We start from the raw sequence: 16,006 nt of genomic DNA, 5'->3' as shown, positions 1-16,006 counted from the left end.
GACAATACATAAAATAAAAACAGCTGATTTAATGTTGGAAACATAGCATCTATGTTGAAATGCAGGATTTAGTGCCAGAGAGAGCTTGTTTTCATGCTGATGCTGATACAATGACATAATTATGCATGTCATACTGAATAAGTATAAAATGTATAAAGCAATGCATAAGCTGAAAGGTTGCAGATTGTGGTCTCCGGGCACACAATACAGGATCCCCCCTCCTTTTGTTACCACATCTGGTTGCTTTTATCACACTGTAAAGCTGCGCTTTTTGGTGTTTATATGGTGTTAGATAATCACACTAAATGGGTCAGAAAAGAGTCCATTGTCTCATTTCCAAGATGAAGTGAAATCCTAGTTGTCTTATTAATGAACCGGATACTCAGCATATGTTGACTTTGATGAGCACTTCTTCCAGTTATTACATCACTTAAATGATTGCCAAGTGATTTAAAAATTAGTTTTTTGTGAAACTTTGCATGTGATTGTGTTGTACAAAGATTTATCAGCACTTACACAGCAGCATAAAGACCTCCACAGCAGGAGTGGATGAAGCCTCGGACCATAGTGTGGAGGATGAAGGTCAAGATCTAAGGTTGAAAAGAGATGGAAAAAGTAAGGGAATTAATGCATCAGACTAATTATTGTTGTATCGTTGTTGTCACAGAATAAGGCGTTACCTGTAGAGGCAGGTTGTCAATGAGGCAGCAGACTCCAAATGCAATTAGCAGCAGGTTAGTGAGGATGAACGCCCTCATTGCATTTGTCACCTTCTGAATTTTACGGTCTCTTTTGGGTCGACTGGTGAGCCTGATGAGAACACAGGCAAAGAAGTTCCCATCACAACATACACAGTGTGTGCTTCTCATATATAAATGGCCTCGTCAGTCTAGTCAGTCCTTCTCCATCGTCCTACATTCATGTCTTTACTGTCAAATTACCCAATAAAGGCAAAAAATAAATGAATGTTTATTCCCAAATCTGTCAAGTTTCTCTGCACATACCTCTGTTGTGTGCCTGGGGGGACTGTCTGATCCTCTTCACACTCCCTCATCTTCCAGTCCATGATGTAGCCAATCAGAGGACATGTGACCAGACACAACAGCTGTAGCACGCCAAAGGTGGACGAGTAGAAACCCACTGAAAGACAAAACATTAAATTAAGAGGAGACAAAATAACAAAGATAACAAGTTTCAGTTTAAAGCCTTATTACTACAGTGCTCACCTTTTTCTTCTGCCTCCTTGGCTAGCTTGCCAGACGCTGGAAGATACATATAATAAAGAGCATTTCTGTCAGTACTGCTCAAAGGTTTTTAACAGTATTGTAAATACTGACTGTGTTTAAGGGTTGGACACTCACAGTGCTCTTCTCCATGGGTGATCAGGAACTCCAGCATCTTGTTCATTGCCCCCATATAAAAGATGATTCTCAACTGGGACATCCCCATGGTAACCAGACTCCAGAGGAAGATGGGAGAAAACACAGACCGACGGAAAGGAACCGCATCTGTGAGAAGACGAGTGTTTTTATTTTCCTGTAATGATTGTGATGGAAATTCAGGAGAACTGGTTCAGATTTCTAACTTTTACCGTAAACCTTGTGGGAGATCCAGTCTGTCAGTTATATCACACAAATAAATCAGTGGTTCTCAGCCAGAGATGTGCAAGACGTGAGGTACTTTTCTATTTTGTCTACAATTTTATTATCCGAGGGGCTGCAAGATGATTAATAGGACAGACTTTTATTGTGGCCACAGTACAAAAGGTGTATGACTGCGAGCATTGTGGCTGTGTGTGTGGATACACTTGCATTACTCATTTTGGGGGACCTATATCCGTACAGTCACACATGTGTGGGGACTCTGTATCTTTTGGGGTCAAAAAGCAAGACCCCATAAGACAAACCTTAAAATTTTACAGTTGGAAAAATATAGTTTTACCCACAAAACTATAATGTACTATATTCTCCTCCAAAGTGGCACAACTGTGTTAAATGGTAAAGGGGTTCTTATATAGCACTTTTCTACTCAAGCACTCAAAGCACTTTAAAAATTTAAATTGCCTCAATCACATTCGGACAAGCACTGTTTTCTATACCCAAGTGCTTTTTCTACCCAACATTCAGAATATTCAGCATTGAACCACCAACTTTTTAATTAGTAGATGACCTGCTCTACATCCAATCTATTTACCTCAATATAGATTGGTACTTGTATAGTGATTCACTATAAACTGCAGAAGGAAAAGAGGACAGATTTGTTGACCTACTGGGTGCAACCTCATGTCCATTAGCAAGCTTCTCTGTGGAGTGTCGGACGTCTCCGTTTTGGTGGCTCAGTCTCTCACCAACAACCTTCTGCTCAGATGAAGGCGGCTCTTGAACATGGAGGATCTTACTGTTATCAATAAACAGGAGGGTTTCAATTACGGAGTTACGGTTGTCATCAACAGTTACTGTATGAATATTAAAAAACAAAAACAAACAGACCTGTAGTCCACCTCTTCAGGTGTTGGAAAACCTTCTTTGGGCCAGTTAACAAAACAATTTATGAAGACAAATGCGGCAAGACCCGCCCACGTCCACATGATCACCGTGAACGACACGCCTGCGTCGTAGATGGCCTGGGAGGAAAAAAAAAGGGGATGTTGTTATGTTTTTACACTCATGTTTCACTTGGTGTGCTCGCTCACTGTTTTTTTTTTTTTTAAACCACATGGCGGAAACAGAACAAGCTGTAAACACAACACCGACATTATCACCTTGTAAAGTTTTTACCAGACACATTTATGCATTTATTTACAGTGGTGTACCTTCGATGTTTATGCCTTATAACTCCATCCATAACATTTTTAACATTTCAAAGGCACTCTGAAGTAGACTCACAGTTACAACTCCACCCAGTTTATGTGAGAAATTCATCTAAGTGTGTAACTTTAACGGTGTATTTGTTAACATATCCTTAATTTACCTTGACTCCAGGGAAGGTGACCGCAGAGGAAGCGTAGGAGCCGATCATCAGAGACATTATGGTGGAGCTCAGGGCACCAAACATGTTGGGGAGCTGCAGGCACAGGGAAATGTAGACAAAACAGACATGGTCACATATAAAAACATTCACAGTGGTCCATGGACTACCCGGAGTTCATCATTTATTTTAGTGAAGGTTCACTATGCTATTTTGCCAGCAGAGGGCAGTGGTCTGCTTTGTGTTAGCAGGACGAACTACTGAACACTGATGAGGTTGCTCCTAACAGCAGCGGTTCACTGCTCTACCCTGCAGCGTTTGCACCCAGTAACACTTCTCTCTTCCTGCCGAGCAGACTCATTAAAAATATTAGTTTCCATGTCAAAACAAAGAAGAAATGAAGACATGGCCCCATGGCTCATTAATGGATTATGCTATACTTAGAAACATCGTTATCCTTGCAATTAAAACAACAAAATTCAAACTATTTCATACTTGACTAGGTTCCTCTGACCAAGCATGAGTTGAAAGGGTTGGTCAAGGTGGTGGGCATTAGGCACTAGGACACCATATATTAGGTCAACCTATTTACAGTGACAAGGAGCTTAGCAAACGCAACAGTGACCTATTGTGCTTGTAGCACAGTAAGTGTCCTTTTAATTAGAGTTTTAAATGGGTTAATCGTGATTATAAAAATCACATGTGTAGGATTTTAATTGTGCTGGATGACAAGCTTGCTATTCTCTCTCTCTCTCTCTCTCTCTCTCAATGACCACAGTTTTCCAAAACTCCTGCAAGCGTCACCTAATCTCCCTACACCGTCAGTGCCACTGTTGTCTCCCAGACAGTTTCCACACCCTTACAGTGACGTTATCGAGGCAGAGAGCATTTATTAAACATATAGGAGCACAACATCGACCTCCTAACATTCTTATTGGGAGATGACGTGTAGAAATATAGAAAAATTTTAATGCGAAAAATCATTATCTCTGTAAGTTATTTAAACCTCTATTAATTAAGAATGAGCTGAAAACAACACCAGCTTAGGCTGCTTAGAAAGTTGATACGGCTGACTTGGACGCAAATTGCTTCAGTTTGCACAACCAGTCAACATGGTGCAACATCAGCATTTTATTTGGAGTCATGTGTTACAAGCTCTTAAGTTTAAATCCAATATTCACTCTACTTTCCCTACCCTCTCCACCAAATCCTTAGTGAAATATCAAGCGATGTTTGCTAGCGTATCTCTAACTTCGCTTTGTATTTGCTAGTGCATCATTAAGTGTACACAAGGCTTTTCATTGGAAACAGCTGCACCGAGATAGCGGTGAGAACCAAAGCAGTAAAGTTGTGGGTTGGGAAAACCTAAAATAATTTGTAAGAAGAGTATAAACCTCTGTAGAGCTAAGAAAATCTGTTCATAATCTTACATTATACATAGTTATTTGAGCAAATGTTGGTTAAAAAATATTAATTATAGTACCTTTAACAGATTACAGATCCCTTCTAATTACTATAAATTTCCTTATAGCACATTCTGCAGTCCTTAATTTTCCCATCACTCAGACACACTGGGATTCAGAGCTGCATAGAAAAGGGTTTCCAGGAGATTTATACCAAATATCGAAATTCCTACAAATATTTTTGGTCTTTGTGCCAAACAAGATGTAAGGTGGAAGGTGTGGGTGAGAGGTGTGCTTTTTTGTCCATCTGTGAATTTTGTCTGCTGTCCTGAGATTACATAACGATTACGATGTGCAAGCTGTGGTGCCTGCGCTTTATCGAGGAAGCATGAGGTCACTTCAGTTGCTGACACCGAGATGCTGGCAGGTAAACAGGAAAGAAGAGCTTTCCTGAGGATGTTCGAGGAGAGAGTCTGCCTATCTGAGTGAGATGAGAAAAAAACAACAACAACAACAACAACAACAACAACAAAAAACGCGAGAACACCCGTCCTCATTCAGCACTTCTGAGAACTGAAATACTTCACAGCTCGTCTATGCACATAAGGTCTGCAGTGCTGTGGAAGTTTATGGAATGTGGGAAACGGGGCCCTCCGAGCTTGCATCTCATGTTGTAAGATGTCAGGTTACCAAATATGGAAAGTGCAAATGTCTATCCGCTACCTCTGTGTTCTGTCAGAGCCTTTTAAATAAATATTTTCTACAGTGCCTTGCAACACTTATGCATGCGAATGCTGCTAGGGGGATGTGGACACAAATGCATGACTGTATGGACGCACACACAGGGTCAAAATCACACACATACAAAAAAAAAAAAAAAAGGATTTAGCCATTCACTTGCCACAGCTAATGAGTTCAGGCTCTACTCCTGCCGTGCTCACTCACTTGGGTGTTGTAAGGCTTTGGCACTGAGTTTAATTAAGACTTTAATCACTGGAAGAATGGGCCAAATAGCAGATTAATGAGCAGTGAAATTTTGAAAGACGGATGCAAGAAAGGAAAGTGGGAAAGGGTAAAAAAGGAGAGGAAGACAGACAGATGGGAGTATAAAATCAGCAAGGACATCTGTGACAAAGACACAGGCATTCTCACACTCACTCACTCATTCATACACACACACACACACACACACACACACACACTATAAGATTGTTGGCTTATGTATCTGTGTATTTTCTCATTTTTGTGTTCCAGGTGCTGAATGTTTGTTTTGTCTTTTGTCTCTTACAAAAAAAAAAAGACAGGTACCAGGAGTAAAACTTTTTGTGTTTCATCTCCCAACACTACATTTGCAGAGCCTCCCTCTGTGGAGATCCCCGCAGGAAACCCTAAATTGGAGCCGATTAGCACAGACTTCTTTTTGCTCCCTCTCTCAGTGTTCGCAGTTTGGTCAAACTGTCAACCTCAGAGTGTTAGCAAAGCCGTCAAAAGCCTGCTGTAGTGGACTTGTATAAAGACTAGGGACTTTTTAATATTAGGGTATGTACGATAATGACCTTTTTCCCCACAATTCCCTGAAGTTGCTTCTATTCACTGAGTCAATTTAAAATAGGTCAGAAGCAGACTGACAACTATCACAGTCATTACATGGAACATGCTTTAACAGAAGTAGCTGCATTGTCTAATCGCATGCCAGTGGTAAAGTATTTGCATAGTCAGTTGCAGGCCAGGTTTCATTCCTTTAAAAATTACATGATACTGGGAGCAGAAAACCAGTCATTCTGTACATAGAGACATTAGGGCGTTCAAAGGATCTCATGCATTCCTAACAATGTGACTCACTGGAAAAGAAGAAGGTGTGTATGAATCACCTTGTTGCCACTTTAATTAGTTGGTAAAACCAAAAAAATAAAAAGTGTGTTTGCATATTGAGCACAGTAATGAGTCAAACTAAATATTTAATGAAGGAAAGAAATCAGAAAACTGAAAACTACAGGGCGTCACGTTTGCAGCTTTTGGCGCCTGTTGTTGTTCTTTTACATCACCCACACAGGATCTCAGCTGATCCCATCTGCATGCTGAAGTGTCCTTGTGCAAGATACTGCACCTCAAATGTCTTCCATCATTTATATAAATGATGGAAAATGTCCCAGTGTTCAGTTGTTTTTATTTCACATTCAACCAAACTCAATTCTGTCACTCCTCCTTAAAATAAAACCCACAATCTTTTAACCTGTTGTTGTAATTGACAGCATCTCTTCAAACGATTTTACAATTTTCTGCCAATCTTGTGTTATTGTTGGCAACATGAATGTATTATTACAAAATAGCACTGAACATGTACGGACATCACAGGGGGACCAAGAGTACATGTGAAAGTGAGGCAGAGTTAATTACCCTGATCAAGGTTATGGAGTTAAAATTGTTAAATGTGGAAAAAAAAGTGGAAAATGTGAAAACTGTAAAGAATGAGGATAAAATGTGGACTTTCATCAGTGCTTCTGTCAGTTTTACAGTCTTCTTACTGACAAAGACATCAGCGAGGACAGTGACAAAAAAAAAAAAAGAGAGAGAAACTGAGGGGGTTTTTTTGTATTCCTAGTATTCTATTAAAAGTTCCTATTTTTTCACTGGTTCCTAAAGACATTTCTATAGAAAATCCATCCATAGAATTTCCACCCCAATTAAGACCAGCCCACCAAGGGAGTCTGATATTCACAGTTTAAAGAATCCAAAGTTATAATCTCTGTCTAAATAAATTGCTATATTTATGTATTGTATAAAAATCCAATGATGGGCTTTGTATTGGGAGTTTCCCCCCAGTAATTGACTCATAGAGACTATAAGAGCCTTCTTTCTGAGGACAATACCGCAAAACGACTGAGATGGTCTTGTTTAACTCTCGACCACATGGTTTAAATTATGATGGCATTTGTGAATTTACATCTGTGTGTGTCTGCCCTTGCACTCAGTCATCATTCACTCTTTAGAAACGCAACAACAGCAGCATTGAGGTCACTCGGTGTTGGTAAACCTCACCCTGATTAGAAGTGTCGACAGAGGGAAGGAACGAGGGACACGGAGGTCAGTCAGGGACAAACAACAGGGGGCAGCTGAACATTACTCGTGTGTGTGTGTGTGTGTGTGTGTGCGTGCGCGCGTTATTAACCATGTTTGTCTGATAGGCTTAAAAGAACACTCTGAGTCTGTCGGCATACGCCAACAATGAAAGGAGCTCCACGTTCCTGCACGGTTATGTGTGTTTCCTTAATGTAATGTTGGCCACACGAGTATGAAAGGTAGCTACATTCTTAATTTTGCATTTTTGCTTTTATGTAAACATATACACAGTTTGAATTACATTCCACATACTCTGTTTTTAGTGTTGCTTTTAAACGTGGTGTTGTTTTTGTACACCTCTACTTGGGGGTGGCGAGGGGGGGTGGGGGGTGCTAATTAAACATCTTTCACTGTTGTGTAAAAAAATGATGAGTCAGCATCTGTAAGAACCTGAATGAACAAACCACTGTTGATGTGCTGCTGCACTACTTCTAAAGCATTTCATCAAAATTCAATGCTGAGATTTTGTTCTTGTTTCTACAGTGAAGTCTACCTAGTGAGTCACAGCCAACAGGTCACTGCAAGTTACACTTTAAAAAAAACAAAAAAACAAAAAAAACCCATCTGCGCTGTTTGTCTGGTTTATATCACCCTAAACCATCTTTCATACCCAGTGACATCCAGTTTCATAACAGAACGCTTTTTTTTCCTGTAAAAACACCCACGTAAGCAGTTTGCAAGCTTAAAGAGGAGAAAGGTCCCAGGATAAGGTCATCTGTCCACAGTCAGTCTTTAACTTCAGCATTTAAACAGCTGTTTCATGTTCATCTCCCCGTGCGCGCACATTTGCACATCCGCATGTGTGCACAGTCATGCAGAGTTTAAAAGGTTGTGTAGTGATTATTCTGCTGACTGCTGAGCGGAGAAGCTGAAGAGAGCAGGAAGAAGGTCGCGAGGAAGAGCTCAGGACGGGAGGAAAAATGTGTCCTTGAGTATTTTTGATTAGAGGTAAAGGGGCCGAGCAGTAGGGAGGGTGTGTAGTCACGCTTGTGCTGCTATTGGTGGAAACACAAGTGGGAGACTTTACATGTGGTAGAAGTCATGTGCACTCTGACGGAAACACTGTACCAGGACTAAGCACCAACCTAAATACTTGCCAGGACAATAATAAAAAACACACTTGATAATGTTGATACCAGCTGATAGATCACACGCACATACGCATGCCTGATGTGGATTTAAAACAAACATCACGCACCGTACCACCACCACCCCTTACCCCCACCCAGTCAGAAAAACACATGCCATTTCGTCAGCTGAGAGACCAACCATGCTACCAAAACGTTTCTGCTCATTTGTTCCAGGAAGAATAAAAAAATAATAAAACCCTGCTACCCTCCCTACTTTCTTAGAAAGAGTTATGTAAATAGATGGTGTTAAATTATATTATAGGACATAGTGTTACTGACTGACTACCAGATGACTAATAGCATTTAACGTTACTGATTGTACTTAATATGATGCTGATGAGAGAGAGAGGTGGGGGGGGGGGGGGGGGGGGACTTTTAAAGTGTCCAAGCCTCTCGTTTGTATGTTTTCAAATTCATATTTACACTGATATGTATCATTTAAAGCAAAGATTTTTCTTTGGAGCCATTTGTTCAACTTGAATACAATAATATGCACATGATTACCAGTCATACTACTATAAACTTTTCAAGAAATACATACGAATGGTCTGTGTGTACCTGTACGGTCAGGTACACACAGATACAAGACATAGTGTACATGCAAATGCTCCCTTCTTCTAATTTAGGGGTTTTGTAAAGTTGACCACATGGAATAAGACCTTTGCCGCCCAAAAATAAATCAGAACTGAGAGGAGTGATTGTCTTGTTCTAACAACATCACAAAAGACACAACGATACCAGTAAATGAGATGTGAACATGAAACCAACTGCACTGGAACTGGCCGTTGAAACAACTGATGAGGGCTCTGGATAGGTTATATATCGAGTTGCCTGTGCAGTATATATATTACACTGCATATTCCCCTCAATTAATCAGCCAGACTGCATGTCTTATCCCATCGCCCGTTAGCCGTGCATCTTACCGTGATGGAGGTGAAGGTCAGGCAGATGCCTCCGAAGCCATTCAGAGAAAGAGCCAGAAAGATGAGCGCTGAGAAGACTGCAGAGAAAGCGAGAGAAACATTAAAACTCACTTTGATAAACTGGAGGACTTCATTTTACAAGAAGTCAGTTTAAGTTAACATTTCAGGAGACCGCTTTCAAAAACAAGCAAATTACCACAGGCATTCACTAAAGCTAGTGGCTTTCAACTTGAAACCTGCTAATTTTACACATTGATGCACCTGCAACTCCTTCACTTTCTCTGTGGTTTAAGTGTAATATTGAGCAACACAGACAGCAGCTTAAATAAACAAGCTGGTACAAAAAAATGGTTCCAGCCAGCATGACAGACACTTTTATATAACCCTAAAATTAACCTAAATTTTAATAAGGCTTAAAATTATGCATTATTATGAGCGAGACGGCTTTCAGTGACAGGCAGGAACAATTTTTTTTTATAACTCATTTGTCATGCAAATAGATAGAAAGGTACTTTAATGATCTGTGATAAAAGTCAGTGATAAAAATCAGTGGGGTTTTTTTGTTAACAGTGATTAAAAAAAACATCCAGGTATACAGACTTCTGTAAAGCCCGTGTGTCATTTTGCATTCATTATCTCATCAATATCTAGCACTTGTCTGATTTTACTCACCGTCGGTCTTGTAGGCAGAGGTGGCCATCATAATACAGGACAGACCAAAACACGAGCTGCAACAAAGAGAGAAAAATAATGAAACCTCGAGACAGCTAGCTGCTGGTGACATCGTCGGCAGTAATAAAAAGCTACTTTCTGCTGCCATCTTATTCACAACGGGTCGCCACAGCAGGTAGCTTGTTTGATTTGGCAGATTTTTTACATCGAGTGGTTAGCATTCACTTGGCAAAATGGAAAGATTCGGAAACTTGGAGAGAATGTTGATTCGTTCCAGCTAGAGACACAAATCCCCTTTGAAGTTGCGACAGGAACTCAGCATTTTATCAGTTTCCATCGAGGCTGACACATAAAACTGACAACGGTGTCAGCCACTTATGGAGGTTATGTTTAAGTGTCTACAAAGACTCAGACCAAGAAGTCTAAATCAGCTAGTCTGGTTCATGAACAGCCTGAATGCTTTTTGAATCAGATACGTTCAAATCAGGTAAGTGTTACACTTGACTTTTAAAAGTCAAGTAAAGTCAAACTGTGGCTGAGAAAGGAAGAAACCATGTGTGTTTGTGTATATAACATGAGTTTTTAACCTCTTGTTTTGAAGACAATCCAACCTCTAACTTGCATTTTCCAGTGAACATCTAAATGATTCTGAGAAGGCTTTGGAGAAAGAGTGCGGTTGTCAGCTAAAACCAAAAATTGAGCCCTCTGGCACCAACTCAATCTGTCGTGTTTGGAGCAAGAAAAATGCTGAATATGACCCACAAAACCCCACAGACAAGCATAGAAGTGGAAACATGCTTGGGGGTTGTTTTTCTGCTAAGGGTGGAGGACACCTTCACAGGACTGAGAGGCCAAAGGATGAGACAATGTACCCTAAAATTATGGATGAGAATCTCCTTTCCCACAGCCAGAAGACTGAAGGTGGATCACAGATGGGTCCTTAGGCGATGACCAAGTCCCAAGTCATGTTTTACTTGAGGATCAAAAGTTAATTTCATGCAAGTATAACTTTTATGTAATGTGGGGTTTTTTTTAATCTTATGTCTCTCCATTAAATTGAAACTACCATAAAAACATGAGACTGTTCTTCTCAAACTTAAAAATTCAGCAGATCATCAAATGATTATTTCCTCTACTGTATCTCTAAGTGTCTGGCTCTGAAGACAGTCCAAGCTCTACCTTACAGAACAAATCCTGTAATTACATGAACGGTTGTAGACTAACTACACGTGTACTGAGAAAAGGTGTACACATACAAACGAGGACTCTGCCTACACGCAGTGATTTACAGAAACTGGATCAACTTCTCGCTCCTGCTGTGGGAATGTGATCCATCTACTTTGTTTGTACTAGAACATCATTACCAGTAAATGAATTGATTGAACATGAAGTTTTCCTTCCTCTTAAGATTTTTTTTATGATTAAGCCAAACATACAAGGATCATTTATGAGCCACACATACGAATATATTCTCAAATGTTACAATATTACCTTCCAACCAGTCGAATGGGACGTGGTCCAAACTTATCCATCAGGATACCAAGCGGGAGGGTGGTGGCACTGAGCAAGAAGGAACCGATGGTGAAGCCCAGATTCAGCATCTCTTCCTGGTCCACACAGCTGACCCACTCCTCAACCTTCTGGCCAGAGGAGTTACCCGAATCCATGTGCCCTGTGTCATTTTCTGTGGGAACAAGTGTGTAGGCTTGATGAGAGATCGCTCAAGAACTATTTGAGTCTTTCAGGTTTTTTGTGGGCTTTGACTTGACTCCAAAACTAACCATTATTTTCCCCATTTTCTAAACTTGTCTTAAAGGTGACTTTTCTGCAATTTCCAAACCATAATACCAAATTATAACACAAAAAAAAGACAATGTTTTATAGGTTGCAATGGCCGTGACACATTTGAACACATATGTGTTTCCCAAAAAGTAATTCCAAGTGACGAGGCTTTAAAACCTGCAGTTCCTCAAATGGCCACTCAAGGGACGTTCCTAAAATGAGTCAGTCCTCATAGACTCCCATGTTAAAATGTACTTGAGCATTATCTCTATGCCTTCATAGGAACTGTTGAAGGGGTGAATTGTTAGGATTTAATCAGGGCTTAAAGTTAGAAGCGTCCCGAAACAAAAAACTGTAGCAAGCTTGCTAACACATAATTTGGCTGCTGGCATTTTGGGTATGTCTATCTTCTATTTACAGTCTATGCAAATGTCTAATAGATGTGCTATCTCCATGTGAAGGTTCAGAGATTATGATCTTACCTGAGCACAGGTGAGAGTAGAAACCTTCCCTCTTTAACATGATGAGCAAGGAGCCCCATCCCAGCAGCACAGCCGAACACAGCAGGTTTTCAATCACCGCTGTCACCGCCATCCACCAGCGCCTCCTGTAGGCCTGGACGAGAGTGGGCGCCATCGCTGCTGCTCTGTGATTGAGGAGCAACAAAGAAGGAGGGGAAGGATAAATTGAAATGACTTTAGGCAAACATGGAGGTTATTTTTTATGTTTTCTAACAAGTAAAAAAGACACTTGATGCATCCAATGTAAATGCGAAGGGTTTCCCGTTTGTTAAACACCTCTGAAAAACTTCCAGACTCACTAAATAAGTAAATAAGCTGAACAGATTTTATTAAATAATATTACACACTGATGTGAGTCATTACTGATTCTAAACCACCTTCTCCAAAGGTTTGATTACCCAGGGTCTTAGTTTGAAATAACAACTTAATTAGTTGAAGCCCTTATTTAGTTTTAGCTCAGAAACACTCAGTAATGTTTTCCCAATGTTCCCGTATTTATTAAGGACCAGGACATGGGTCAATACCACTGACATTTTAGCAAATTTAGGTCTCCACACCAAAACAAAACCCTACCCGACACTACAGACACGAGTAACAATAACTTTCATTGTTGATTAGTCTTCCGTATTCCCGTTGAGCCATCAATCCTATAATTAAAAACCATACTGTCATAAAGAGTAGGAAACTTTTATTTCCTAAAAATTCTTTAGCGATTATACATGAATGTTAGGATTTTTGCTAAACCGGTTTGTCGTTTCAGGGGGAAAAAAAAAAAAAAAGGCACAAACTGTAACCTTAAGTCTGAGTGACTCACACCACTTTCCATAACTTTGGGTTTGTGAAATTATTCCAGTCCGGATTTACTTCCTGTGAACTTAATTTCTCATTCATATTGACATATGAAACCTGATGAGTACATCTAATGAGTGTCCATGTGGAGAGTCATTGTTTTGTAAATCCTAGGCCAGACAGCTTCAGATGTTCACCTACTGTGCTGTGAACAAAGCACTTGAGTTTGACTCCCAGAAACACTGCAGAGTGCTGAATTGGTGTGTTTTTCTTATGGAAATTGGGGTGGCACCTTAAAGTACCGCCGTAAAAGCAGCGCGGAGTGGGATTAAATGAGTATGGAAAGCAAATGGAACTACAGCTTGGCTTTGGTTTTAAGTCACAGGATAATCAGGCTGCTTTTACATAAACACACAGGGGCAAAAACACAGCAGCTGTGATGTGACTGACTAAATAAAGTCATCTTAGTCATGGCCACCTGAAAAGCACACACAGATACACAGAGTACAGGTCACCGGTCACAATGATCTGCAACATGAGTGCCCAACACAGTCATGACGAACCTGATAACACATCTATGGAAAACATCTAAACAAGAAGCAACGATCCAAATATGACCAGCTCTTCCATTTGGCAGCCAAACCACTAAAGGGGGTGGAGGGGAAAAGCGAGAGACGGGGCCTACAGTCAAGGCCTCAAATAGGAAATCAATTTCAGTGCTTCTTAATGGTGGCATCCTTTAATCATGTGTCATACTGGAGAACCAGAGAGGGACAGATTTGTCTCCGCTTGTGCTCACGAGCCTGCGTGTGCGTTCACGAGGCATGTGTGTAATGCGATTATCCACTGCCCGCTGGACCGCCTTTGTGCTGAAAAGAGTGTTTGAAAAGGGGGATTTCGTTGTAACTGACACCCCACGACAAAAACCCCTTCACACACACTAACTCAACAATGAGGCGCAAGACGGTGCTTATTCACGCCGTCGTGTAAATGTACAATCCACACATTAACCCATTAATTAAGTCTGAGCGCACAAACAGTAAAGAGGCTAACTTTTCAAGCTTCTATAAACACTTGAGTTACAACCATTCTTATCATCTTTAAGTTAGGAATTTTTTGTCAATCCATTACCATTTTCAAACTGATTGGCGTACTGGGTGGATAAAACAGAGAGAACCATATTAGATCCAATGATACAAAGGCCTAAGAAGTTCATATCTGAGTTTTTAAATATTTGAGTTTTTAAAATGTGTCAGAGATCCGTCTGCTTACAAAAACGGACTGCAGCTATCAATCACAGGGCAAAAATGAAGGAAGGAGTTCATTTCCCCTTTAGATCCTGCATGATGTGTCATAGAAGCTTTGTATCTTATTTTTTGCCTGGAGGAAAAAAACAAAACAACAACCATTACAGTTATCCCATGCGTCCTCCCCTTTCTTGTATATAAGAGATAACTTATAGAGATAAAAATTTATCGCTTAGCTGTTGCTACAGACAACAACTGAACTTCTATTTTGATGATCCTGTTAGGGTGTCTATGTCGATATGCACACATTACTTTTTTTATCTAGTGTAAATCTAAATCGTGTTAATTTCAGCCAAAGCTTATGTGAAGTAAGGACAGCCTAACCTAGTTAGTATCTCGCTGAGGAAATCTGTCCTTTAGTTAACCTCAATGTGCACTTTTTAAAAAAATCTTTTAGCTTATATCATTAACTTCAAATGTCAAATGAGTGCAAAGAGTGGAACATACAAGTGTTCATTATTGCGCTTATGACTTTCAGCTGCTTCCTTGTCAGACCAGGTCACCACAGCAGGTAGCAAATGTAACTCTGCCAAGTCAAACATGATTGATTTGGCTAATCTTTACAGCCTCTGCCCTTCATGACACAAAAGGGATTTGTCTCTCTGGCTAGAATTGAGCCAGCAACCTTTTGCCTTTTGCTTGTCAAGCACATATATACACACCAGTACACTATGCACCACCAAAATTTAACTCTAAAAAAACAAACAAAAAACACAGTTATACAGCCAAACCACTTAAAGTCCATAAAAGTCATTAACTTAAAAAATTTAAAAAAGTAGTTAGAGTTTCCACATATGCAAACTAAAATGTTAAAGTAATACACAGACCATTAAAGGCCTAAGTATACAAGCTACAGTCACATGTATTTGATTTACAGCAGTGGTTGAATCAGGAGCATCAACACACACATGGTGAAATATTACATATCATGCACACACATTGCTCAGGAGGCAAAGCTGTAAATGAAACCGGGAGTTCATGGCTTCTTGGCATCATGAACACATGTCTGTTACTGTAAAAACACGCTGTGGTGTCATCTGCTTCGCTTTCACACAAAATGATGCAGGGCACGCATCCATTCGGCGAGCTCTACTCACTTATCACACATTCCTCATCACCTTTTCCCGCTCATTTCCGGGTGCCTGTTACTACTGCAGTAAACTGCACGCTGTCAATACAGGAAACAGGAGTGCTCTTGTGTTACCGTGCAGGAAGGTCAACACATGACAGGCATGTGGCAACAACTTAAAACATGAAAGCCGGGCTTGTTTTTGTTGTGAGTCCCTGTCACAACACTGAAGTGTGTGCTTGTAAAGTTAGAGCAGGTGAAGCCTGCTTTGGGATAAATTCTATAAAAGGAGGGCGTTTCCTAAAATACCGGAGCAGTAGCAG

At 40.3% G+C, this 16,006-nt stretch overlaps 1 protein-coding gene across 2 annotated transcripts in view; it reads right to left on the bottom strand.

The window, feature by feature from the left end:
• The window catches only part of slc43a1a (solute carrier family 43 member 1a), a 46,624-nt gene that overhangs the window by 4,427 nt on the left and 26,191 nt on the right, over positions 1-16,006 (bottom strand). For both annotated transcript variants that reach the window (XM_005467611.4, XM_013270982.3), the window contains 12 exons: positions 12,480-12,643; positions 11,707-11,899; positions 10,216-10,271; positions 9,544-9,620; positions 2,971-3,063; positions 2,490-2,623; positions 2,270-2,397; positions 1,362-1,508; positions 1,227-1,262; positions 1,005-1,140; positions 681-810; positions 517-590 (listed from right to left, as the gene is read on the bottom strand). In XM_005467611.4, the coding sequence (XP_005467668.1) occupies positions 517-590; positions 681-810; positions 1,005-1,140; positions 1,227-1,262; positions 1,362-1,508; positions 2,270-2,397; positions 2,490-2,623; positions 2,971-3,063; positions 9,544-9,620; positions 10,216-10,271; positions 11,707-11,899; positions 12,480-12,633 (1,358 nt within the window). In that variant the 5' untranslated portion in view covers positions 12,634-12,643. The remainder of the gene's footprint in view (positions 1-516; positions 591-680; positions 811-1,004; positions 1,141-1,226; positions 1,263-1,361; positions 1,509-2,269; positions 2,398-2,489; positions 2,624-2,970; positions 3,064-9,543; positions 9,621-10,215; positions 10,272-11,706; positions 11,900-12,479; positions 12,644-16,006) is intronic.

This window comes from Oreochromis niloticus, linkage group LG2 (genome assembly GCF_001858045.2).
Source record: "Oreochromis niloticus isolate F11D_XX linkage group LG2, O_niloticus_UMD_NMBU, whole genome shotgun sequence".
Lineage (NCBI taxonomy): Eukaryota > Metazoa > Chordata > Actinopteri > Cichliformes > Cichlidae > Oreochromis > Oreochromis niloticus.
Note: the sequence above shows the minus strand (reverse complement) of the source record. Positions and strands in the feature narration are given on the sequence as shown.